The 23,582-nt window shown below is 43.2% G+C and overlaps 1 protein-coding gene across 7 annotated transcripts in view; it reads right to left on the bottom strand.

Moving 5' to 3' along the window:
• ZNF827 (zinc finger protein 827) overlaps nucleotides 1–23,582 on the bottom strand; it is a 180,576-nt gene that overhangs the window by 89,817 nt on the left and 67,177 nt on the right. For all 7 annotated transcript variants that reach the window (XM_067736747.1, XM_067736745.1, XM_067736748.1 and 4 more), the window contains one exon: nucleotides 19,157–19,390. In XM_067736747.1, coding sequence (XP_067592848.1) covers nucleotides 19,157–19,390 — 234 coding nt within the window. The remainder of the gene's footprint in view (nucleotides 1–19,156; nucleotides 19,391–23,582) is intronic.

Here is a 23,582-nt window from a genome sequence, read left to right as displayed (position 1 = left end):
CCTGGTCCTGGGTGAAATCTCAGTCAGGCCATAACCCGATAATTCTTAGGTAATACAAAGCCTTACAGCCCTTTAAACAGCAAAGGAACGGTCTTGATTCGGAATCCGGAAGGCCCAACCCCACAGGTTAAGCCCCAGTTCAGCCTTTCCGCGAAGGCGATCCCAGCTCTTCCCTGGAAGGGCCCACAGGTCGCCTGTGACTGGGGGGAAACAGTGGGTTCTGCACCCTCTCCCTGTTTTCTCACACCCTCCCCAGCACTCTAGCTGCCCTTCCTGAAACTACAACTGGAGAAGCAGGAGAGGGGAGGGGAGGCAAAGCTCTTCCCTCGCTGACCTGATCTAGAATGGTTTTATCCTCTGGAGGCAAGCAGACATTTCTCTCATGGGATTCTCCCATCGGGTCTTCGGAGACCTTTAACCTGGCGGTGATCTCTCCCTGCACTTCCTTTACCTGGCTGACCGGCCTCTAGCCTGGGCTCACTGATTTCCTCCACCACCTGTGGGGATCCACCTGTGGGCCTCCATCTCAAGGCAGGCAAGGGTACCATCAACTCTCTGTGCAGCACCCCAAGACAGCATTTAAAACAACACCCCTGTTGACCCTCCTGTGGGAATCTGGTCCACACTGGGGCCTCCTTATTTGATCACACAAAAAGGGGGAGTTCAGGTCCCATGCAGCCCAGCAGCCTCTCTCTTCCACTCAGACACCAAGGCAATTTGCCCTCTAGATTCCCCAGGCTGACATCAGGCACCAGGCCACCAGGCTCCCAACTGAGGAAAACATGGGACAAACTTCCCGGATGATGTCCCTCAAGCCACGCTCTCTAGATTTGCGATGAGAGGCTGGTACCCTTTCCTCTATCCCCAGTACCCTGCAGTGGGGGAATCACAGACCAGTTCTCTCCAAAAATCCCCTTGCCCAATCTTCAATAACCTCTCACTTTTATACTCTCTCCATTTGACCACGAGGTCCAAGAGGTGTGTGTGTGTGTGTGTGTGTTCAAATATATATAACATAAGATGTATCTTTTTAACCATTTTTAAGCACACTGTTCAGTGGCATTAAGTACATTCACATTGTTGTGCAACCTTCTCCAGAATTTTTCATCCTCCCCAACTGAAACTTTACCCATTAAACACTAACTCCCCATTTCCCCCCTCTCTCAGCCTCTGGCAACCATCATTCTACTTTCTGACTCTAGGCCAGGAGTTTTCGTATTTTTAAAAATATTCTTCATGCAGTAACCTTGGTGCCGAAGCCAGATCTTCCATTTAACATACTGTTTAACAAAGAGCGTCAGATTATATTCCAGAGAAATTACACTGGAGAGGTAGGTAAGGGCAGAATATGGAAACTAAGATGCTGGGTCCGGAAGCCTGTCCTGAATGGGGAGCCGGCGGGGACCCAGCCTTTGGGGGGGGTTTGCTTGGAGAAGCAGCATGATCAGATTACATTTCAGAAGGACAATCTGGCAGGGGCACTTGTACGGGATGAAGGGACTGGAGGAAACGGAAACGGGGCCGTTGATGGGGACTTGTAGTAATCCAAGCAACGAGATGCTGAGAGCCTGAACTAAAGGTCATGAGGGTAGAAAAGACTCACAAGATATTCCAGAGGTTGAATGCAGAGGCACTGGTGGTGGACCGAATAAGAGTCTGAATCAAGAATGAAGAGACCAATGTGAGAGTAATTGTGAAGAAACCTTGCGTATGGTCTGGACAAGGGAGAGGTGATATTAAAGGAAAATAACAATTCTCTGACTTTTAAGCCTCTGAGATTTGGAAAATGCTATCAATAAGAGTAGAAAAACAGAAAAGTTCGGTCGGGGAGAAACATGAAGGAAGATTTTCATATCTATTTTGGCTAAGTATCTGTAATTCCTGCAGGAAGTAGAGGTCATGATGGCTTAGAGGCAGTAAGATAAGAATCACTAGTGACAGACAGATTGGAAGTCATCTGAATCCAAGGGACTGGGTGAGATCAGCAAGGGAGGTTGAGTAGAGAGCGGTGGATGGGGAGGAAATGTTACCATTTACTCCTACAGAGGAGGAAGAAGAAAAGAAGCAAGGACAGGGACTTCCCTGGTGGCGCAGTGGTTAAGAATCCGCCTGCCAATGCAGGGGACACGGGTTCGAGCCCTGGTCCGGGAAGATCCCACATGCCACAGAGCAACTAAGCCTGTGCGCCACAACTACTGAGCCTGTGCTCTAGAGCCCGTGTGCCGCAACTACTGAGCCCACGCACTTAGAGCCCGTGCTCCGCAACAAGAGAAGCCACCGCAATGAGAAGTCTGCGCACTGCAACGAAGAGTAGCCCCCGCTCGCCGCAACTAGAGAAAGCCCGCGCACAGCAACGAAGACCCAACGCAGCCCAAAAAGAAAAACAAATTTTTTTTAATTAAAAAGAAGTGAGAAGAAGCGTAGAGGGAGTGGTCCAGCACAGCAGCCGTGTGCATAGAAAGCCAGAGAGAAGGGGGGTGAGGGCAGAGGCACGACCCACTCCTGCCCCTGGGCTCCTGCACCCCTACAGTGATTCCTTAGTTCCTGCCCTTTGTAAAAGCCCAGCCCCACTCTCCCTGCAATACTGAACTACGCCAGCTGCCCGAATACGCCCGGCCATTCCTCATCTTATTCTCTCTTAAATACCCGGATCATTCCCTATATAGATTTCAAAATAACTTAGACGTCTCCTCTCTGAGCAGCCTTCCTTTATTTTCATCAGATGACACCTTTCCCTCCTCGGTCCTACCTCTAGATTGCTCAGATCTTGCCAACATTGTACTGCGCTGCGGTTATTGTCTACAGATTTCATTTCCCCTGTGGACTGAATGCTCAGTGACAGCCTGGTTGTGATTCATCTTTCATCCCCAGACTTTGCACATTTGATGCGATTAATAGCTGTTTGTCACATGCATCACCTGAGTCAGAACACACAGTAGGTGTGCAATGCTCCTCTCCCTTCCCTGACTGCCGGAGACACTCTGTCTGCTGCAGACACTCACGTATGCTATGAACTTGAAACAAAATACGAAAGGATGCAGCATTGGCAGTGGCACTGAAATAAAAAACAAACATTGGCCATTCTCTCTCTGAACTGCCATCATGATCCTGAGCTGGTGTTTCTGAATAACAAGAAGCTTAAAAGAGCCTCTAGAAGCAATGCCAACGATGCCATCTGGAAACCATTCACTTTCTAGAGTGATACCCCTGTCAATCAGATAAATTAAAAATCTTTTATCTCCAACTTGCCATCCTGAAAGATACAAAGTTCTGGGTTGGGCACAAAAACATGGTCCAGGTAAAAAAAAAAAGATTCCTGGAGGTGTCGGGTTCATTACTTAACACTTTGTGAATGACAATGCAGGTCAAAAGACCAAGTAAAGGGAAACAGATGACCAGGAACAAGAAAAGAGACTGCATGGTAACACCAGCCATGGCAGTGCTTGGCTCACCGCTGGAATCTGATGAAGGCGAGCTGCTGTCTCCCTTTGCTTTCTCTTACTTAACTTTGTCCTTGCTAAAAACAGCTGCTCCATTCTGTAATAACCTATATGGGAAAAGAATCTGAAAAACAATGGATATATGCATAGGTATAGCCGAATCACTTTGCTGTACACATGAAACCAACAGAACATTGTAAATCAACTAGACTCCAATAGGAAATAAAAATTAAATAAAAAAAATAAATACCCTTCGGACAAAGAGCGCATGAAGAGTTGGGCTGGGTTTCCTGCGTGGCACAGGGAAAAGACCGAGCCCCAGCCCTGCTCGAGCAGAAATGGAAATGTTATTTCCCAGAAGTCTCATGCTCTCCATCATGCTTTGCATTCTCAGAGAGCAGCAAGGTGGGAGTGAAACAGCCTCTGGGCAGCCACGCCCTCACCCTATAACTGGGGCTGTGTCCCCAGTGCAAGGCACATAAACACAGTTCCGTTCTTGTTATGAAAATTAGGAACCTGATGCATAGATGCTGAGTGTGATTCTTCCTTCCCTCTCTCTTCTCCTACGCTGTCTCTCTTCAGGAGCCATCACATGGAACAGAAGGACACGAACATTGAGACAGGTCTTGAGTTCTTTAGAGGACTAGATTGGTACATGCTTCTGCATGGGAAGTTATATATTAAACTTCATTTGTCTGAATGGATAAAGGAGATGTGGTACATATATACAATGGAATACTACTCAGCCATAAAAGAGAATGAATTAATGCCATTTGCAGCAACATGGATACAACTAGAGATCATCATACTATGTGAAGTAAGTCAGAAAGAGAAAGACAAACACCATATGATATCACTTATATGTGAGATCTAAAGACACAGATGAACCTATCTGTTCACAAATGAACAGAAACAGAATAATGGGCATAGAGAACAGACTTGTGGTTGCCAGGGGAGGGGGCTGAGGAATGGAGAAGGAGGCTGGGGTGAGCAGATGCAAACTATTATATATAGATGGATAAACAGCAAAGTCCTACTGTAGAGCACAGGGAACTATATTCATTATCCTGTGATAAACCATAATGGAAAAGAATATAGAAAAAAGAATGTATATGTATGTATAACTGAATCCCTTTGCTGTACAACAGTAATTAACACATTGTAAATCAACTATACTTCAATTAAAAAAAATAAACTTCATTTGTCTCTGCAGTGGTCCTTGGGGAGGTAAAAGGAAGGAAGGAAACCCATGCCTGGGGCTTATCCACGGCAGCTGCCACATCCCAGGAGAGGCAACACAGGCTCCTACTGTCCCTATCGGACACATTGGTCATCTGTTCCTGGGGAAAAAGAGAAGAAACGCTCTCCACAAAAGAAAACAGTGGTGCAGCAGTTTTTCTCTAGTTTTCCTAATACACAAGAACTTTCAAGAACAGCATTCCACTGCCTCTTCTTGGAACAGCACAATGGGAGACATTCTCCGGAATGAATAAAATGCATGGTCTCTGGACTTGAGGGTAACAGGCACAGCTGAGGGCACGGCTGCTAAATGGTGTGAGGTAGGGAATTGAATTTTTCCCCCTCAATTAAAAAAAAAAAAGGAAAAAACAGTATTTTTCAACAGAAGAACCTTACAATGACCTCCACTACACACACACACACACACACACACACACACACACACACACACGCACACACACATTTCACCCAGAACTGCACAGAAGGAACTGAGCAAATCATGAGACCAAGCCAGTATCTATGAGGAAAACACGCAAAGCTCTACACAAACTTAAATAATTCATTAGATAATTAATTGATTAATTAAATCAGACCATCTTTCCCAGGTGGTGAAACCAATCTGCACAGTAATCTAAACATTAGGAGAATCTTGTTTAAAATGATGAAACGATGGGTCTAGGTTTTTTGTATGCTTCTTCCTTCTTCTCTTTCTCTTTCTCTCCTCTCTTTCTCTCTCTCTCTCTCTCTCTCTCACACACACACACACACACACACACACGCACACACTCCACATTTTTTATTCCTATAACAATTTCAAAGACATTTTATCAGAATTGGCCCTTTGAATTGGATCAGCAAAACCATAAGAGAACTTGCATTTCCCCTCTTTATCAGTACACTACCTGGCAACTTAGGAAGGAGAATTAACAAATGTCTGAAGAGTGAGCTGTGCACACTAGAATTCACAATTAAGTGGACAGGGGTAAGCAGGAGGTCAACCCAGAAAGACAAACTAAGGAACACCCAGTGTTCCATTTTATTAGTTGTTCTGTGTCTGCAAGGAAAAATCTGCCCTAAAACAAACAAACAAAAAAACAACAGAACTCAAACTTTAAAGATCATAAAGAGTGAGTGAGACCTGGAAGTTCACTTTCAGGGATCCAAGAAACATATCATTTTCCATCAGAGCAAAGCACTTGAAGTTTATTCTTCTGAGCATTCTTCAATTAGTCTTCACCTCCCTGACATCAGCAAGCAACGTAAGAGGTCCTCGTCTGAGATAACTCAGCTGGGCGTTTGCCAGTGTTTTCAGACTGGCCATAAAACGGGACCCAGAGCTGCAGCACAAGTTCTGGAATTGATTCAGGGTATGACACTGCCCAGGGTTAAACTACACAGGGGGCTCCCTGACGTAAAGGAAGGTCCCTCAGACCGGCCATGGGGAAGGTGATCACAAGTCAGAATACGTCCATCACACATAACAAATGCTGCCTTCAATTTCACTTTTGTCCCAAGGACAAGAATTAAAATCCTTGAGTCACTGGGGGCTCCGGGAGATCAGCTTCTCCAACCAGCAGACGACGTGGAGGGGTCCAGTCATTATCTGTTGAACTCTGAGTGTCCCGGTGTTAAAGTAAAACCTCTCCCAATCGTCTTGTTTTCTTTTCATTTGATGATTTCACGAGGAATTAGCTAAAGATGTGCATTTAAACTATAGGTCTGCCATTTGGTAACGTTCCAAATGATCTCATTTTTAAAAAATTAACCTATTTTTCATCTAACGTCCAGAATATACTCTTCTTGTCTCACATTAAAAAAAGAAAAAAAGAAAGAAAAAGGGTCAATTAAAGTATCTGATCTAAGCCTAAAGCGATTTAACATCATTATCCTTTGCCATTTAATAAATCTAAGTCCTGTCCACCTCATCTGTTGTGATTAATAGGCCTTTATATATCTTTCTATGAACTTGAATGCAGGAAGGGTGGGGGGTGTGTGTGCATGTAGATTTTAAACAGAACTTCTGAAAGATTCAGCAGAATTCCTGCTGACATAAAAAAATGACCAAAAAGCAGGATCCATCTCTGTCCGGTGATGGGTTGGCCATTGCTTGATACTCAGGGAGGAAGAGGGAGTCTTTAATGCCCAAGGAAAGGAAGGAGCAAATGAAGAGTTTTATTTCAATAACTGAGAGTTTTACCAGACTTTTAAATATTTTCCACTAACAGATGGTAAAAGGGCTTTAGTATATGCAGACAAGTTTAAAATGCTTTTCTTAGGTGGTGCTAAATATTACTGAATCGTGTCCCAAGGATATCTCTGTTGAGAAGCCCTGACTGCTTTTCTTCCATCGGTCAGTGTTTCCAGCAGGCAGGGAAGGGCTGGTAAGATGGTGCAGAGAGCAGAACACTGCATAATAACAGAGACTGGGACCCAGGCAGCCGTGGATGGGGTGGGAAGAGAACGCAGGCTCACGCAGGAGAGGACACTGTCTTGTTCACCTTGGTGTCCCTAGTGCCCAAAATGGGGCTTAGAAAATAGTAGGGGCTCAATAAATAGTGCTGAATGAATGAGTACATGAACGGAAACAACAACAACAAAAAGAAAGACCATAAAGAAGAAAAGGAAAGCTATGATGAGAAGTAGAGAAGAGCTAAGGTACAGAGTTCATTTAACCCCCTTTACAAACTTTTGCCAAAAATCAAAGCCCTCATGGCCAATGATACATGAGCCTCTGCTTAGGATGGGGCAACATCCTTGGTACCATGCCCATGGGAAACCTTGGAGTGGGGACCAGACCATGTGATGGTGGGAAACGTTCCCTCTGGGCTCTAATTCCTCATACTTCTTGGAGACATGGAGTGCACGGATAGTCTCCGAATGCATTTTAGCTGGGTTTCAACCTTCTTTTCCAAATGTTTGAAAAATCAAAGCTACTTGCAAGTAACGTAAGTGACTCATCTCAATGTCCCTTCCTCTCTCTGTTCCTGTGTCGTCTCTAGCACAGGTGGTGAAGAGTGACAAACAGTGAAACAGGAGCATGCGGACGAGAAGGCGAGACTCCGAAGTGAGAAGTAGGCCCTCATGCTTGATCTCTCCCTGTTACACATGGGCTGAGGACTTCAGCCCTGGGCATCTCCAAGAAAGCTGAGGAGTCACGTAGGAAAATCTGTCTAACATGAACAACGTTTTGTAGGTGAAACTATGTTATACGGTATTAGGGTGGAATAAACATACACACTACAATGTATAAAATAGATAACCAGCAAGGACTTACTGTATAACAGAGGGAACTTTACTCAATATCTTGCAATAATCTATAATGGAAAAGAATCGAAAAAAGAATAGGGCTTCCCTGGTGGTGCAGTGGTTGAGAGTCCGCCTGCCGATGCAGGGGACATGGGTTCGTGCCCCGGTCCGGGAAGATCCCACGTGCCGCGGAGCGGCTGGGCCCGTGAGCCATGGCCGATGAGCCTGCGCGTCCGGAGCCTGTGCTCCACAACGGGAAAGAGGCCACAGCAGTGAGAGGCCCGCGTACCGCAAAAAAAAAAAACCAAAAAAACAAAACAAAAAAAGAATAGATGTACATATATATGTGTATAACCGAATCACTTTGTTGTACACCTGAAACTAACACAACATTGTAAATCAACTATACTTCAATAAAATGTTTTGTTTTGAAAAAAAATTTTTAAATAAAGGTAAATTTAAAAATTAAGTTGTTTTTTTTTTTAAAGAATCAATTTTATTTATTTATTTATATTTGGTTGCATTGGGTCTTCGTTACTGCACGCGGGCTTTCTGTAGTTGCGGCGAGTGGGGGCTTCTCTTGCTGCAGAGCACGGGCTCTAAGTGCGTGGGCTTCAGTAGCTGTGGCACATAGGCTCAGTAGTTGTGGCACACGGGCTTAGTTGCTCTGCGGCATGTGGGATCTTCCCGGACCAGGGATAGAACCCGTGTTCCCTGCATTGGTAGGCGGATTCTCAACCACTGCGCCACCAGGAAAGTCCCCAAAATAAAGGTTTTAATACAAGTGATTGAAAGGAGACAACCATCTGTCTCGATTAAATTATCCCGAGTCCCCAGTTTTCTTCTTTATTCTACAGCTTTCAAAAAATAAGTGCAGACGGGGCTTCCCTGGTGGCGCAGTGGTTGAGAGTCTGCCTGCCGATGCAGGGGACACGGGTTCGTACCCCGGTCCAGGAAGATCCCACATGCCGCGGAGCGGCTGGGCCCGTGAGCCATGGCCGATGAGCCTGTGTGTCCGGAGCCTGTGCTCCGCAACGGGAGAGGCCACAACAGTGAGAGGCCCGCGTACCACAAAAAGAAAAAATAAGTGCAGAAGAAAATTATCTACATAACACACAATAGGTTGGCTACGTAAGCACTGATGAATCCCAAGTGAAGATTTCTGCCACTATTTAAAGGTGGAGTGAGGCACAATGATTCTGCTTCCAAGGTAAGTCCCACAAATCACTGCCATTTCACCTTTAGTCCCATTAATCCTTCAGCTCTGCTAAGGGTCTCTCTCCCTCTCGACCAGAGGGCGATTAAATATACATTTGGCAACGTGGACGTGGACCACAGGAAGCCTCCAGAAAGGCTGTCCCCCTGATCGATCCGACTCCAAAACAGTAGGAAGAGTTTTGGTAGCGACAGGAGAGAAGCAAGTGTGTGTGTGTGTGTGTGTGTGTGTGTGTGTGTGTGTGTGTGTGCGCGCGCGCGCGTGTAGCTGGGTTTACGGGGCTAAGGTTGGCAGTCAGAGGACATAAGGAAACACATTCGTGATGTATTCTTTAAAGAGTGATCCTCACCACTTGATTTTGGACGCAAGATAGGAGATGGTGGGTCACACGAATATTCTAACATTGCCCCCCACCTCTCCAGCTGTGGAGATAAGTGATACAAGCATGTGGAAGCCATGAGAAACCAGGAAATGTGCTCGAATCCAAATGCAATCCCATATTTAGAAAACAGGAAGTAAATCAACTCACAGCACGAACTCAAGATGGCCTCAAGATGGGGAAATGGATACATGGGTGGAGTAAATAGAAGACTTATTAGGAAGAAGACCAAGAATGTCATAGGTTCTCGCACTTTGATAATGAGAAAATACCACTCTTCAAGCCTCCATCTTCCTATCAGAGTAACAGAAGTCAAAAGGGAGAAATAGTTCTCTTCAGGAAAGTTTTCCATTCTTGGGCTAATATAGACACTCCCCGGCCCAATGGAAATGGGTTCCATCAGTCTCACCCTGTGTGTATCTTCCGGTGCTCAATGTGGCTGATGGGCCCGAGTACCATCACCCAGTTGGGCTCCAGGTGGGATGTGGCCACTCAGCAGCAGACAGAGGATTCCCTTCTCCAGAGGTAGGGCTGTGATACCAGCCTGTAGCCAGATGGGCACAGAAACCATGGGGTTTAATTATACATGCAAATGTTCCCCTTCTTTGACATGGATAAGTTAAAGGTTAATATGGCAATGAGAAGAAAAACCATCGTGGAATGAGAATGTTTTAGATCTCTCACTGAGGAAAATAATGACCGTGCTCTCCCTCACAAGACCGTAACTGTGGTAATATATAGCCAAAGAGTCTGAGGGTAGGGTAGGAGCCATAAAAAGCAAAGAGTGGTGTAAGAGGTTCTAATGCAGTGACAAGATGCACAGCTTCTACCTGGCAGGGAAATTTGTCCTCTGAGAGAAAAATGGAACAGAGTGTTTGACTGGTTACACAAATATTTGCATTCACACTGCAATCGGCTCCCTCAGAAAATAAAGCTTCTTGTTAAGAGTTGTCACCATCAAATAGTACTTACTAATGGCCTCTCTGTGCTACTGTTTGTGTCATGTCTGTAGAAATGTTTTTTTTATTTCTATCAGAAGATGACACAGGAATACGGGAGACGGGCACGCTAGGCCAACTGCGATCACATCTCTTAGGTGCCATTCTCAGTTATTTTGCTCAGTATTGTAAAGGATCTGGAACCCCTTCACCACGCCCAACCCCACCTTGCACCCCTTGCCTTACAGCCTTCCATCCCCCAGTCCAGCCAAACAGAAACGGCATCTGTAATGAAGCTGGAGCCTATGAAATTCCTTTCTGAGCTTTTGCCTGGTTTCTGAAACACAGGCCAATACAAATTTTTGTAGCTATATTAACCTATGTGCTCTGCACCGGGGAGATGATAGTAAAACAAGAGCCCTTTTGAGTCCGGCCTTTCTGAGGCCCAGGCCTCATTGTGGGAGGTGAAGGAAGCCAGGTCAAGAAAGCAAAAGGGTGGCCAAAGGGTGAGGGCTCTAAGGGGAAAAGGAGGCGCAGAGGCGCTGGCCTGGGGTGTGAGCCCAGAGAGCTCCCCGGGAGGTGCGGGAAGCAGAAGCCGCCGCTCAGGTATATGGGCTCGGGGATTCGGAAGCTGTGTGTGGAATCCCAAAATAAGTAGAAGGGGGCTTACTAGTCAAGGAGTGAAGGTAACACCAGTTATGGTGGGAGCTTCTGTTAGAAGCAAGTCCCCTCTTCTTGCTGGGAAGAGAATGGCCCTTCCAGAGCTGCATACAGCTATTTCCCACTCTGTCCTGTCTAAACAACCAGATAAATAACACCAAGGTATACCCTCTGAGCTTAACAAAATCTAGACCTTCAAGAAAGGAATTCTCTGGATATATACACAGGTTACATTTTTATCTTATTAAAGTGATCTATTCCGTTTATGTAAGAGTTTCTGCACTCCAAACATCTGCAATTCTCACTGAGTTTTCAAGCGCTAAAAAAAAGAGCCTAATTGCTTATTTATGATTTAACTCCCCCAGTTATGGGTTGCTGTGTGTGTGTGTGTGTGTGCGCGCACACACACACACACGTATATCCTGAGAGTAGCTTAGGATATATATGGCAATGACAAAGTGATCTCCTCATTAGTTGTAAGACCACTGTTGGTTATATTCATTAAAAGTCATTTAAAAAGTGGACATATGGATATCCTTTGCCATCAGCTGAAGTACAGAATGCTATAGCAAAAACAGAAATCAGGGAGGTCAAGTTAGCTTTCATAGGCTTTATATCTGAAAACTAAATATGGTGCTAATATACATAAAGACAGGTTTTCATGTTAATATTAAACAAGTCTTCATTTTTTACCCAATTTTTGGAATTATGGAAATGCGATAATTCCTTAATTATCACAAGCAACAAGCAACAAAAGGAAAGAGAGATAAATTAAAACCTTTTGAGCTGCAAATACCATCAAGAAAGTGAAAAGACAACCAGCAGAATGAGCGAAAGTATAATATTTGCAAATCGTACATCCGATGAGAGACTTACATCCGGAATATATAAAGAACTTTTACAACTCAAGAGTAAAAAGACAAATAACTCAATTAAAAAGTTGGAAAAGAACTTGAGTAAACATCTCTCCAGGAAATATATACAAATGGCCAATAAGCACATGAAAGTATGCTCACCATCATTAGTCATCAGGGAAATGCAAATCAAAATCACAATGAGATACTAGCTCACACCCAGCATGATGGCTATAAGAAAAAAGACAGACGATAACAACTTTTGGCAAGGATGTGGAAGAATTCAAACTCCTGTCCATTGCTGTGGGGATATAAAATGGTGCAGCTGCTTTGCGAAACAGCTTGGCAGTTCCTCAAAATGTTAAACGTAGAGTTACCATTTGACCCAGGAATTCCACTTTGAGGTATATACCCAAGAGAAACAAAACATATGTCTACACAAAAACTTCAAATGTCCTTATCAGCAAAAGTTGGGCAACAATCCGAATGTTCAACAATGGATGAATGGATAAACAACATGTGGTATATTCATTTTATACCATGTATAAAATTAGTATTGCATTAATGGTATATCCCTTCCAATAATATCCGATGGAATATTATTCAGCCTTAAAAAGGAATAAAGTACTGATGCATGTTACAACATAGATGAGCTTTGAAAACATTATGCTAAGTGGAAGAAGAGACTTCTTGGGTAATTACATTCATATGGAATGTCTACAATACGAAAATCTATTGAGAGGCAGTAGATTAGGAGCTGGGAGAGTATTTGGTGTAGATGGGAGGTAAAGAGTGAGTGCTAATGGGTATAAAGTTTCTTTTTGCGGGGGATGAAATGTTCTGTAATTAGATGTGGTGATGGCTGCACAACTCTGTCAATATACTAAAAACCACTGAACTGCACACTTTAAATAGATAAATTTTATGGTATGTGAATTATATCTCAATTAGGATGTTGAGAAAGTGGGATGGTATTTAAAAAAGCAGTCTAGAAGTCCCCTCTGAGACATAACAATCTGAGATATGTATATATATATATATATATATATATATATATATCATTAGAAAATTAGAGTACTGGGTTCAGTAGGTTTCTCCAGGTGCTCAAAAATGCTGAAGTGAAAAAAAGCATTTTTCAATTGCAGACTGATTAGACTAGGCCATTTTGACATTTTCATGCTTTCAAATTCCTCAGCACCACCTATTTGACAATGGGATAAATAGACAATATTAATTAAATAAAATACTTTTTTAACTGATGCTTCTAAATTACTCTTTAACTCTTTTATAGTTGGCTAACGTGTCCACCTGTTCACTTTAGGAGTGTGCTCTACTTTCCACGGTAAGCAAGGAGAATCACAGGAACTAGGTAAAACGAGGCCTCCCATGTTCCTTCCACCGTCCAATTAAATAACCCGTAAGTCTGAAGGAGGGAAACGAGAGATGACATGAATATAAACTGAAGACACCTATTTTCCATCCTTGCAGATAATTACTGAAGTCATAGCTTATAAAGTTTGATAGACTACGATTTTCCAAGGGGGAAGTATCAAATAGAACAGTGAATAGTTTGTGCCCTGAGAACTTATTTAGCTAAAATCCCTACTTTATCTCAAGGAATTCTTTAGAATAGCAGAGTCTCTTGTTGGGGCTGAGGGCGGGGAGCTTGTCCCTCCTAGAGGAATGCACACGTTGCCCAGGAATAATCCTGAAATTTAACAGCAAAGCACATGGGAAAAAAGCAGCATTATCTGAGGCTAACAACCATCGCTATCTTGATTTATTAGGTACATGTGCCCTTCTAAAAAAGGTTCCCAGATACCATTATTTCCTAATAAATGAAAAGGAATCTCCACTGAAGACAGATGATTCTTTTTAAAAGGCAAAATGTGCATTTAAGAGAGCTTTCTTCTCTGTCAGTTTCAACCCAACGCACTCTTTTTTGGATGGACCAAACTTATTTCTCCAATTAACCATTTCCTCAGCACAATGCTTCTCAAAACTTAGCTTTCAGAATCACTTGTAGGGTTATAAAGAACTCGAGAGTTTCAGCTGGGTCCACAGTACAGCTCAAGAATTTGCATCTCTATCACTTCCCCATCTTCTCCAACTCATGCTGATTCTGCTGGTCTGGGGACCACACTTAGAAGCAGGGTCTCAGCACATACAGAGTTGCTGCTGGGTAGGCTGAGTCCTGGCTGGGCAGTCTTCTCCACCAGAAAGGAAAGGCAAGCATCACCCAAAGGCCTAAACACATTTACATTCAATATTTAAATAACAGCAATGACCATAATCTGCTCCTCGAACTTTTGGGGTTCAGACATATTGCTTTTCTTCCTGGTCTCACACTACCCTCACTCTTGCCCATCCAAGGTGTGTTTCTGGGGATTCTTCTCCTCCCAGCAATCCTACATGACAGCAGCCACGTCTGCTCAACATGCCCTTATTCGTAGATACAGCGGAAGTTTCCACTGGTAGGTCACAATTGGAGCTGAGGCAATCAGCTGGAATTTGGGATTGGGACTAAGAAATTTCTGTTTAGGGACTTCCTTGGCGGTCCAGTGGTTAAGATTTCGCCTTCCAATGCAGGGGGTGCAGGTTTGATCCCTGCTCAGGGAGCTAAGATCCCACACGTCTCACGGCCAAAAAAGCAAAACATAAAACAGAAGCAGTATTGTAACAAATTCAATAACGACTTTAAAAATGGTCCACATCAAAAAAATCTTAAAAAAAAAAAAGACATTTCTGTTTAGCTGCTCTTTTGAACAGGGGGTATACTCAGAAGCCGATGGCAACTGTCATGTTCCACCATGTGGGCTGGATATCAGAAAACGTCCATCTGTATGTGCAGAGAAGCAGGGATGAGCAGGGACCTCCTGGGCTCCATTCGGTCTTCCGGTCCCTGGCTTCAGTGGAGGCCTGACACCCTGCTGCATCCCTACCTTTGCGTTCATTCCAGAAGTCAACCCCAAACCTGCACCTTCTATTAAATTCCTCTTTCCTGCCTAAACTAGCTGGAGAGGATGTGTTACTTACAACCAAAAGGGCCCTAATTAAAACTGTTAACAAAGTCATTCTCTGGGTACCTTGCCTCTCTGCTTCAGTTCACCTCGGAGATTGAATTCACCTTAAAACTTCATCCTAGCCGCGTTACCTGCTTCTAAATATCTCTGCACTAAAGCCCTTTCTTATGTAGGTGATTCCCTGAACCCTACATCACTATGTATTTCAAATCCAGGACCTGCCTGGATTCCTCTACAAGAGGTGATTATAATTTATATTTCTCTCCAAGACTAGGTGGGGATAAATGAATATCAATCAGAAATGAATATAAATCGATGCACTTTCCCTCTGTGAGCACAGAAAAAGGAAAACCCATAGATGTGTTTTGAATCAAGGTCTAATGTGAGGTTTTATTTACCATGTTAGATCAATTTAAATGTTTAATTTTTCATTAATGTTTCTGAATAGCTCCAGCTTTCCAGCTACTTATTTTTTGTGGGATTCATCTTTTTAAATGGCATTCTTATCTACTACTTCTTGGTTCAACCATACATGTGGTACATTTTATATATGCACGACCGAGGTAGAAGAGGGCATTTCTTTGAGCGTAGCTACTTCTCTTTTTTTTCTTTATTGAGGTATAGTTGATTTACAGTATAGCTACTTCTTTTAAAGCACAACAGAGACAGAGCAGATGAAACTTTGGGTCACGTCGAGCATTACGTCACATCTGTGATAACACATTTGTTCTATAAGTTTTCAAAGTCACTAGACGTTGCAAAGCCAGAGATTAAGACTGACATGATTCTCTTAGTCTGTCTGATGTTACCTAGCCTCTCTATTGGACTTCAGAATCTTGGCCTCCTTAAATCAAGCCTTCTGGAATTATCTTTGGCAAATATACACTTAGCAGAAAAGTCTGATTATCTTGGCTTTCTCATGTCAAGGAACAACAGGTAGTCCCAGACACCCAGTGGTTTCCTTAGAGTGGGTTGCTTTCTTTATGGTAATCAATTTACTTGGCCCAGCTGTCAAGCACTTGACTGCCCAACTGACAACTGGAAATAGGAAGGAAGAAACCTCAGATTTTCCTAAACACACAGTTAATGAAAATTTTCACCTGGTTGTTAACGCATCTGTGTTTTCCCCATAAAACATAAATGTTAATTTGGAAAACAATATGCCTACAGAGACTTCTCCACCCAGGAAAGTTTCACCTGATATTTGACCTGGCCATGTGCCCAACATCCATCGTGAAGGAGTTAACATAAATGAATTTAAAACCGGAAATGAGGCAGCCAAGTTGTTGACTAGTTTCCTCTTGTTAATTCAAGGAAAAGACTGAAAGGGCCTAAACTACGACAGGTCGTAGCATTGAATCTCAAGGAAATAAGTAAGAGAGATGAAAAATCCTCTTATTCCACATGGTAGCTATTCTTTGGGTCAAAACTGAAAGAAGGAAGAAAAATGTATGAGAATACATGGGACATACTTTTCTCACCTAGCTCTTGCTAACCATATGGATTTTCCCCAGCAGGACAGAAGACCATAAATGAAAATTAGCAAGGCAGGGACTTCCACCCACAGGAATACCTGCATCAGGGCTTTGGGGTATTAGACGGGGAGCAGCCCTGACTACCTGCACAGATGCTTTGAGAAACGCATGACTTCTCTTGTCTATACAGAGACAGGAAATAGCATGGAAAGGGGGGCTTGAAGACACTGACAGGTCCTTTCCTCAGATGGCTTTCAGGGCATAAACATGGAAATTGTTAAAATTATAACTTGAGGAAAGACAGCATAGGTGGTTTTTTCCTAACATCTTCCTTCTTCCAAGAGCACCGATCCACCCGTGATTAGAAACCCTAATATCCACTTTAAACCTAATAAAGGGTGAGTCCCCTTTTACCTTGCGGCTTCAGAATGAAAAGACATTTGTTTTTTTTTTAAGTCACATTCCTATTTTTAGGGCTGACTTGGAAACTTCTTCGCAGTTTAGTGACCACAGTCTGCTAGACTGTCGAAGTATGAAGTTCCAAGGGCAAAGCACTGATTGAATGAATTCCATTGCCCTGGATGACTTCTGACTAGACCACAAGCATCTAGAAGGTAGGGTCTGTGATGCATATTTCTTTGACCTAAGTCAAAGCATACGGAGTACTGGAAAATTTTTTCAGGGCAAAACAATAATTATCTAGGTCTTCAAACAAGTTTTCATTTCCACAGCATGAAGCAGGGCAGATGCCCTTTGGAAACACGACCATGTCATCCATTCAACTATTGCCTTTCTTGTTTTGTTTTTGTGTTTTGTTTTTCTAATTTTTGGTCACGCCACACACCTTGCAGGTTCTTAGTTCCCTGACCAGGGATGGAACCTGTGCCCTCGGCAGTGAAAGCGTGGTGTCCTAACCACCGGACGACCAGGGAATTCCAGATTCAACTACTGTCGAACCCCACAGCACGTGTACTCACTAACACCCAACATAAGCATTTAGAAGAGCCATTGCTGACCACAAATATCATTAAATGTGCATGGCTGCTTAGCTATATTCTATTTTGGGAATCTCTTATTACCTAGGAAATGATTTCATACTTCATTGTCTCAAACTGCATCATCCAAAAGAACCAAGATAAAATGTTTTCCTTCGAGAACATCTTTCCTGAAATCTCATTATTGCATATTATCTTTTGGTGCCACCCTAGTTTCCTCTGCTCACCATGCTGGCTGCACAGTAAACTCTGAAAGAGAAATACTGCACACTGGAATCTTACCACCAGGAGGGGATAGGAGTCACTGTTGGAAGAGCGTGAAAGTCTATGTTATGGGAGAAGCGTTAGAGAGCTGTGTAACCTCTCTGAATTGACTGGAAAACCAACAGACAGATTACTGTATGTCACCGAGACCTTTTGACACAGGGGGAGGGTTCAAAGTATGTGGGCTCGAACATCATTTTTTTCAACTTGCAGCTTTTAGCAATTAGCACAATCTTGCTAAAACTCCCATTTACATAGGAGAAGCTGCGTTATCACTGCGAAGTTTAGAAAAATGGGGCGACAAGGTAACAACTGTATTATGCTTTATCTGTAACAAATCATGTCCCCCGGAGGTTCCAGTGTATTTTAAATTAACGTCAAAAGAAAGAAATCTTCACCCCACCAAATGGCAAATACAGGAATTTCAACTGTTCTAGTACAACAACCCTAAGTAAATAATTATTAATTTCTTACTTTCCAACCTACTGGTCGACCAGAAACACAGAATTGCTGATGAAATTACACTGGGAAGGAGTCTCCCTAATACATATCTTGCTTTCATCCTCCAAGCACACCAAGTTACAGAACTGAAAACAGCTTTTGATTCATATTAGTATTTTGAGTAGAGTCTCTAAAAATTATTTTTAAGCAGCAGCGAACTAAGGATGGGATATGACTTGGTAAGTACTATTATTTACATAACTTTTCTTTCCATGTTTTTTTTTTTTTTTTCTTTCCATGTTCTTAAAGTCATACCTTTGAATTTTAAAACACACTAAATTTCTATCTGTTCTGAAGGGCATGGGGCAGATAGGAGACTGGGTGGGAAAAAAATCCAAAATACATGAATTTCAAATTATAACCCATTTTGCCAACATTTGATAGGCTGAAATGACATTTGGATACTAATAAAAATTATTTGTTTGCCTTAAGAACTTAGATTAATTACTGTAACATTCCATTATGAGATTTTTCTATTTCTAAAATCTTATTGCTACTCTATTGGTACAGAAAAATATTTTTAATGGTTCTTAAAGAATATAGTACAAAAACACCAAACAGTGCAAGGTCCTCTATTAGGAAAGAATAGCTATTTCGATCAATTAACAGAAGTGCTTTGAATGTCATTAGAACCCATTTAAAATTATGACCTACAGCATCTTAGAAAACAGCACTGTTTTCCAACAATTTGCAGGCATAATCAGGAGAGGGGGAGTGTATTTAATAAGACAGGTACACGGCTAACATCCGCAAACAAACTCACACACAACACAGGAATTTTAGCCAAGTAATCCAATCATTCCTGAATTCACTGCAATAATGTGATATTGCCGCCATCAGGCTAATTATAACCCATGCAGGAAGCAGCCCAGGTGGCTTGCAAGTGATGGTATCAGAATGTGAATATTTTAGAAGAAATCAAGTACCTGATAGTTTCATGAGAAGTTCAGATGCTGCTTTGACTGACATATCCCGCCTTAGTACGTTGCCCTTTGCTTCCTGGGGCTTAAGTGTGTCCTCAGAGATGCTCGGGGCTGGTACTTCAGACTCGGGGCTGAACACATAGTTGGACCGAGGCAACGTGGCACTTAGAGCCTCCTCTTCCTTAGGCTCCTCTTTCACTTTAAAATTAAGATTCATGGGTTCCTTCTGATTTGCAGCTGTCAAAAGAAGAAAAGGATTACACACATATACCTGTATGAAGGGCCAGTCCCACTCTTAGCTGCTCCCAACTTAATGAAGTATGTAATGCATGATCATATCTTGCTAACACAGGAGGGACCACAACCCAATCAAAATAGGCTGAGCCCTGAGCACAAAAATACAAGTCACTCCATGAGCGTGGGACTTAGAAGAGTGCGGGCTTCTGAATCTTCGGAACCTATCATATTTTAGGAAGTGCTGCCTCTACAAAGTGTTTGGGCATTTTCTCTCTGGTTTCCAGTGTCTTCTTTCCTGTATACGCTGCTGCCTCTCTGACCTATTAGCACTCTCCCTACCTAATCCTATTATAGAATAATGCTTTCAGACAGTTATTCTGCCATAAAATATTGAATATACACATGAGTCAGAGGCAAAAACCAAAGCAAAAACCTAGAATGCGGTGGTCAGGTGAGGATGGAGAATTTGCCAAAGAGAAAAGCTCAGAATGGAGATATAACACTTTTGCCTTATTATAAGCTGATGCCACCGTCCCACAAACAGTGGGGCATGCACCTGTCATTGCCTTTCTGGTCACTATCTGTAGCCCAAGTTATCTCCGAGTCCACAATGGGCGTCTTTAAGAGAAAAAAATTTTATTTTGGAATAATTTTAGATTTGCAGAGAAGTTGCAAAGAGGGGTCAGAGAGTTCCCAGACATCCTTTACTCAGTGGTCCCTAAAGTTAACACCTTACGTAACAACATGGAGTATTTGTCAGAACGAAGAAATTCACATTACTATGATCTAAGATCCAAATTTTATTCAGATTTCACCAGTTTTTCCACTAATGTCCTTTTTCCATTTCTAGCATGGTTGGCTGGTGTGGAGTGTGTGGTCAGGGCAGAGCTAACTGGCCTATTATGGGATAGATTCTTTCTGTGGCTTGGCTACACCTTACCAGGCCTTCACTCACTGAGCTACATACTACTTCCTGGTCTTTCTTGGGAAAAACCAAGAAGGAAGACTAGCAGCCGCTTTTCCCACTTGCACTTTCACAGCCATCTTGCCCCTTTAAAGGGCCACATAGTAGGACCTTTAAGTTGGTTAATTTAGGTGTGCTGGTATTTTAAGAAACAAGATCTCATCCTAATACAGAGTTCTTAGAAAAGCTTCTTAGAATGAGCCTTGGGCTTCCCTGGTGGCGCAGTGGTTAAGAGTCCGCCTGCCAATGCAGGGGACAAGGGTTCGAGCCCTGGTCCGGGAAGATCCCACATGCCATGGAGCAACTAAGCCCACGCGCCACAACTACTGAGCCTGCGCCCTAGAGCCCATGAGCCACAACTACTGAGCCCTCACGTCACAACTACTGAAGATCCCACGCCTAGAGCCCGTGCTCCGCAACAAGAGAAGCCACCACAACGAGAAGCCTGCGCACCGCAATGAAGAGTAGCCCCTGATCGCTGCAACTAGAGAAAAGCCCGCGCACAGCAACAGAGACCCAGTGTAGCCAAAAATAAACAAAAATAAATAAATAAATAAATTTATATATATAAAAAAAAGAATGAGCCTTAAGCCCACTCTTGCTTAACAACAACAACGACAAAAAGGATGAAAATAAAGCCCCAAAGGGTACGCCTATCAACCCCCTGCCCACCATCTACCTCCAGCCAATACATAGACACAAAGTCCTTTCTTTATACCTTACGCCCTTCTAAGAATATCCCTTCTGGAGTCACGAGTTCACACAGACCAGCATATTTGGGAACTGGACCCCAGAGGGCTAAAGTGACACTTGGAAGTTTTACTACCAGAAAGATGAAGAGCTGAGACTAGAACCCACGTGCACAGGCTGCCCACCCTGTGTCCCCTGCCTAGCTCCACTACACCACTCCTCCATCTCTGGTCCCTGTGTTATAACAACACCTGAATGGAACTTGACCTTCAAGTCTTTGCTAAAATACCACCTTCTCAATGAAGACCGCAACCATCCTGATCAAAACTGCGACGCCCACCCCACAGTACCCGCAATCCCCCAAACTCTCTTACCCTACTCTAATTTTCCTTTTTTTTTTTTAAATTTATTCATTTATTTATGTGGCTGCGTCGGGTCTTTGTTGCGGCATGCGGGGTCTTTCGATGCTGAGCGTAGGCTCTCTAGGTGTGGCACGTGGCTCCGGAGCACGTGGGCTCAGTAGTTGTGGTGCGCGTCTTAGTTGCCCTGCGACATGTGGGATCTCAGTTCCCTGACCAGGGATCGAACCTGTGTCCCCTGCATTGGAAGGCAAAGTCTTAACCACTGGACTGCCGGGGAAGTCCGTAATTTTCCTTTTTATCTAAAATACTTATCACCAGAAAACGTCTTGTTATGGATTGAATTGTGTCTGCCCCACCTCCCCAAATACAAATGTTGAAGCCCTAACTCTCACTGGGACTGTATGGAGATAGGGAGAAAATTAGGTTAAACGAGGCCATCAGGGTGTGGCCCTAATCCAATATGACTGGTGTCCTGAGAATAAGAGAGACACAGAGGATGTGCAAACACAGAGGAAAGACCATGTGGGGACAGAGCAAGAAGGAAGCCATCTTCAAGCCAAGGAGAGGCCTCAGGAGAAACCAAACCTGTCAGCACCTTGATCTTGGACCTCCAGCCTCCAGAACGGTGAGAAATACATTTCTATTGTTTAAGCCACCCAGTCTGTGGTATTTCGCTACGACAGCCCCAAAGACTAATCCATACTACATAATTTTCTTATTTATTATGTTATGGTTTATTCCTTCAACTCAAAGGTAGGCTTCATGAAGGCAATAATCTCTGTTTTAATGCTGATGTGTCTCGAGTGCCTAGAACTGGGCCTGGCACGTAGCAGGAGCTCAACATATATTTGTTGAATAAATAAAATAGATTGGTCACAAATCAGTGACATCTGTTGGCACTCCATTATTACCTGTGGTAAACAAAAGCTACGAATCCCAAAATATTCCACCGAAGGCAATCGGAAGTGCCTTCCTCAAGTCTGATCATGAGATTGGGGATAAGACCTTACAGATAAAGTTAAAAGCTCTGCTACTACACCACAGTGCTTACTGAGGTGTCTCTGAACGATCACTTGGACTCTGGAATTACTAAAGGAGGAACCCAGAAAAATCTCAAGGAAAGTGCTGAAAATCTAGCCCTCTGGGGACAGTGCCATTGGCATCTGAGCCCAAGGGAACAAGGACAGTCTCTAGAGCAATCTTCAAGCATGTATTTTGGGCCTCTACAGAAGGTAGCTCCCAAGAGGATTCTGTTTATCTAGCACATTTCTCCCCTTTCAACCACTTCCGGAGGGAGGGAGTCGTTGCTGTCCACCTCCTAAGCCTTTCTTCCAGAATCCTTCATAAAACCCTAAGCCTTTCTTCCAGAATCCTTCATAAAACCCTTTCCAAGAGCATCCTAAGTTAGTCACGATAGAGTAATTAAATGGTGTGCTGTCGGGGACTTCCGTGGCGGTTCAGTGGTAAAGAATCTGCCTTCCAATGCAGGGACACAGGTTCCATCCCTGGTCGAGGAACCAAGATCCCACACGCTGCGGGGCAACTATGCTCACGTACCACAACTACTGAGCTCGTGTGCCTCAACTAGAGAGCCTGCATGCCACAAACTACAGAGCCCACGCTCTCTGGAACCCGTGCGCCATAACTAGAGAGAGAAAACCTGCACACCACAACTAGAGAGAAGCCTGTGCACCGCAACGAAAGATCCCGCATGCTGCAACTAAGACCCAACGCAGCCAAAAAAATAAAGAAAATTTTAAAAAATAATAATAATTAAAAAAATGGTGTGCTTTCTATTAAGTCTTTAATTTTGATTCTTTGGGTAGGAACAATATAAAGTGAATGGTTATATATTTTTAAAAACGCTTCAGGCTTGCATCTTTTATTTTTGAAACTTTAAAATATTCTAAGGTGAGCCTAGGAAAGAGATAAGAAACTACTAAGGCCCTAGAAGCAAATCCTAACTGCTGGAGCCAATGCTCTCTGAAGATATGAGTAGCTTCTGGGAGCATTAGTCAGAATATGTGCTACATAAGACTTAAGAAAAAAAAAAAAAGATATTTGGCATTATTGGTACAACCCAGATTTAACAGAACTGTAATAAGACACTTTTAAAAAATAATAGGCAAGCTGTATGTTGCTGTTTTATAAATTTGCAAGGTACTTCATACCTGGT

Source organism: Pseudorca crassidens, chromosome 4 (assembly GCF_039906515.1).
Source record: "Pseudorca crassidens isolate mPseCra1 chromosome 4, mPseCra1.hap1, whole genome shotgun sequence".
In the NCBI taxonomy this organism is placed as follows: Eukaryota; Metazoa; Chordata; class Mammalia; order Artiodactyla; family Delphinidae; genus Pseudorca; species Pseudorca crassidens.
The sequence above is the reverse complement of the archived record's forward strand: the minus strand, read 5'-3'. Positions and strand labels throughout refer to the sequence as shown.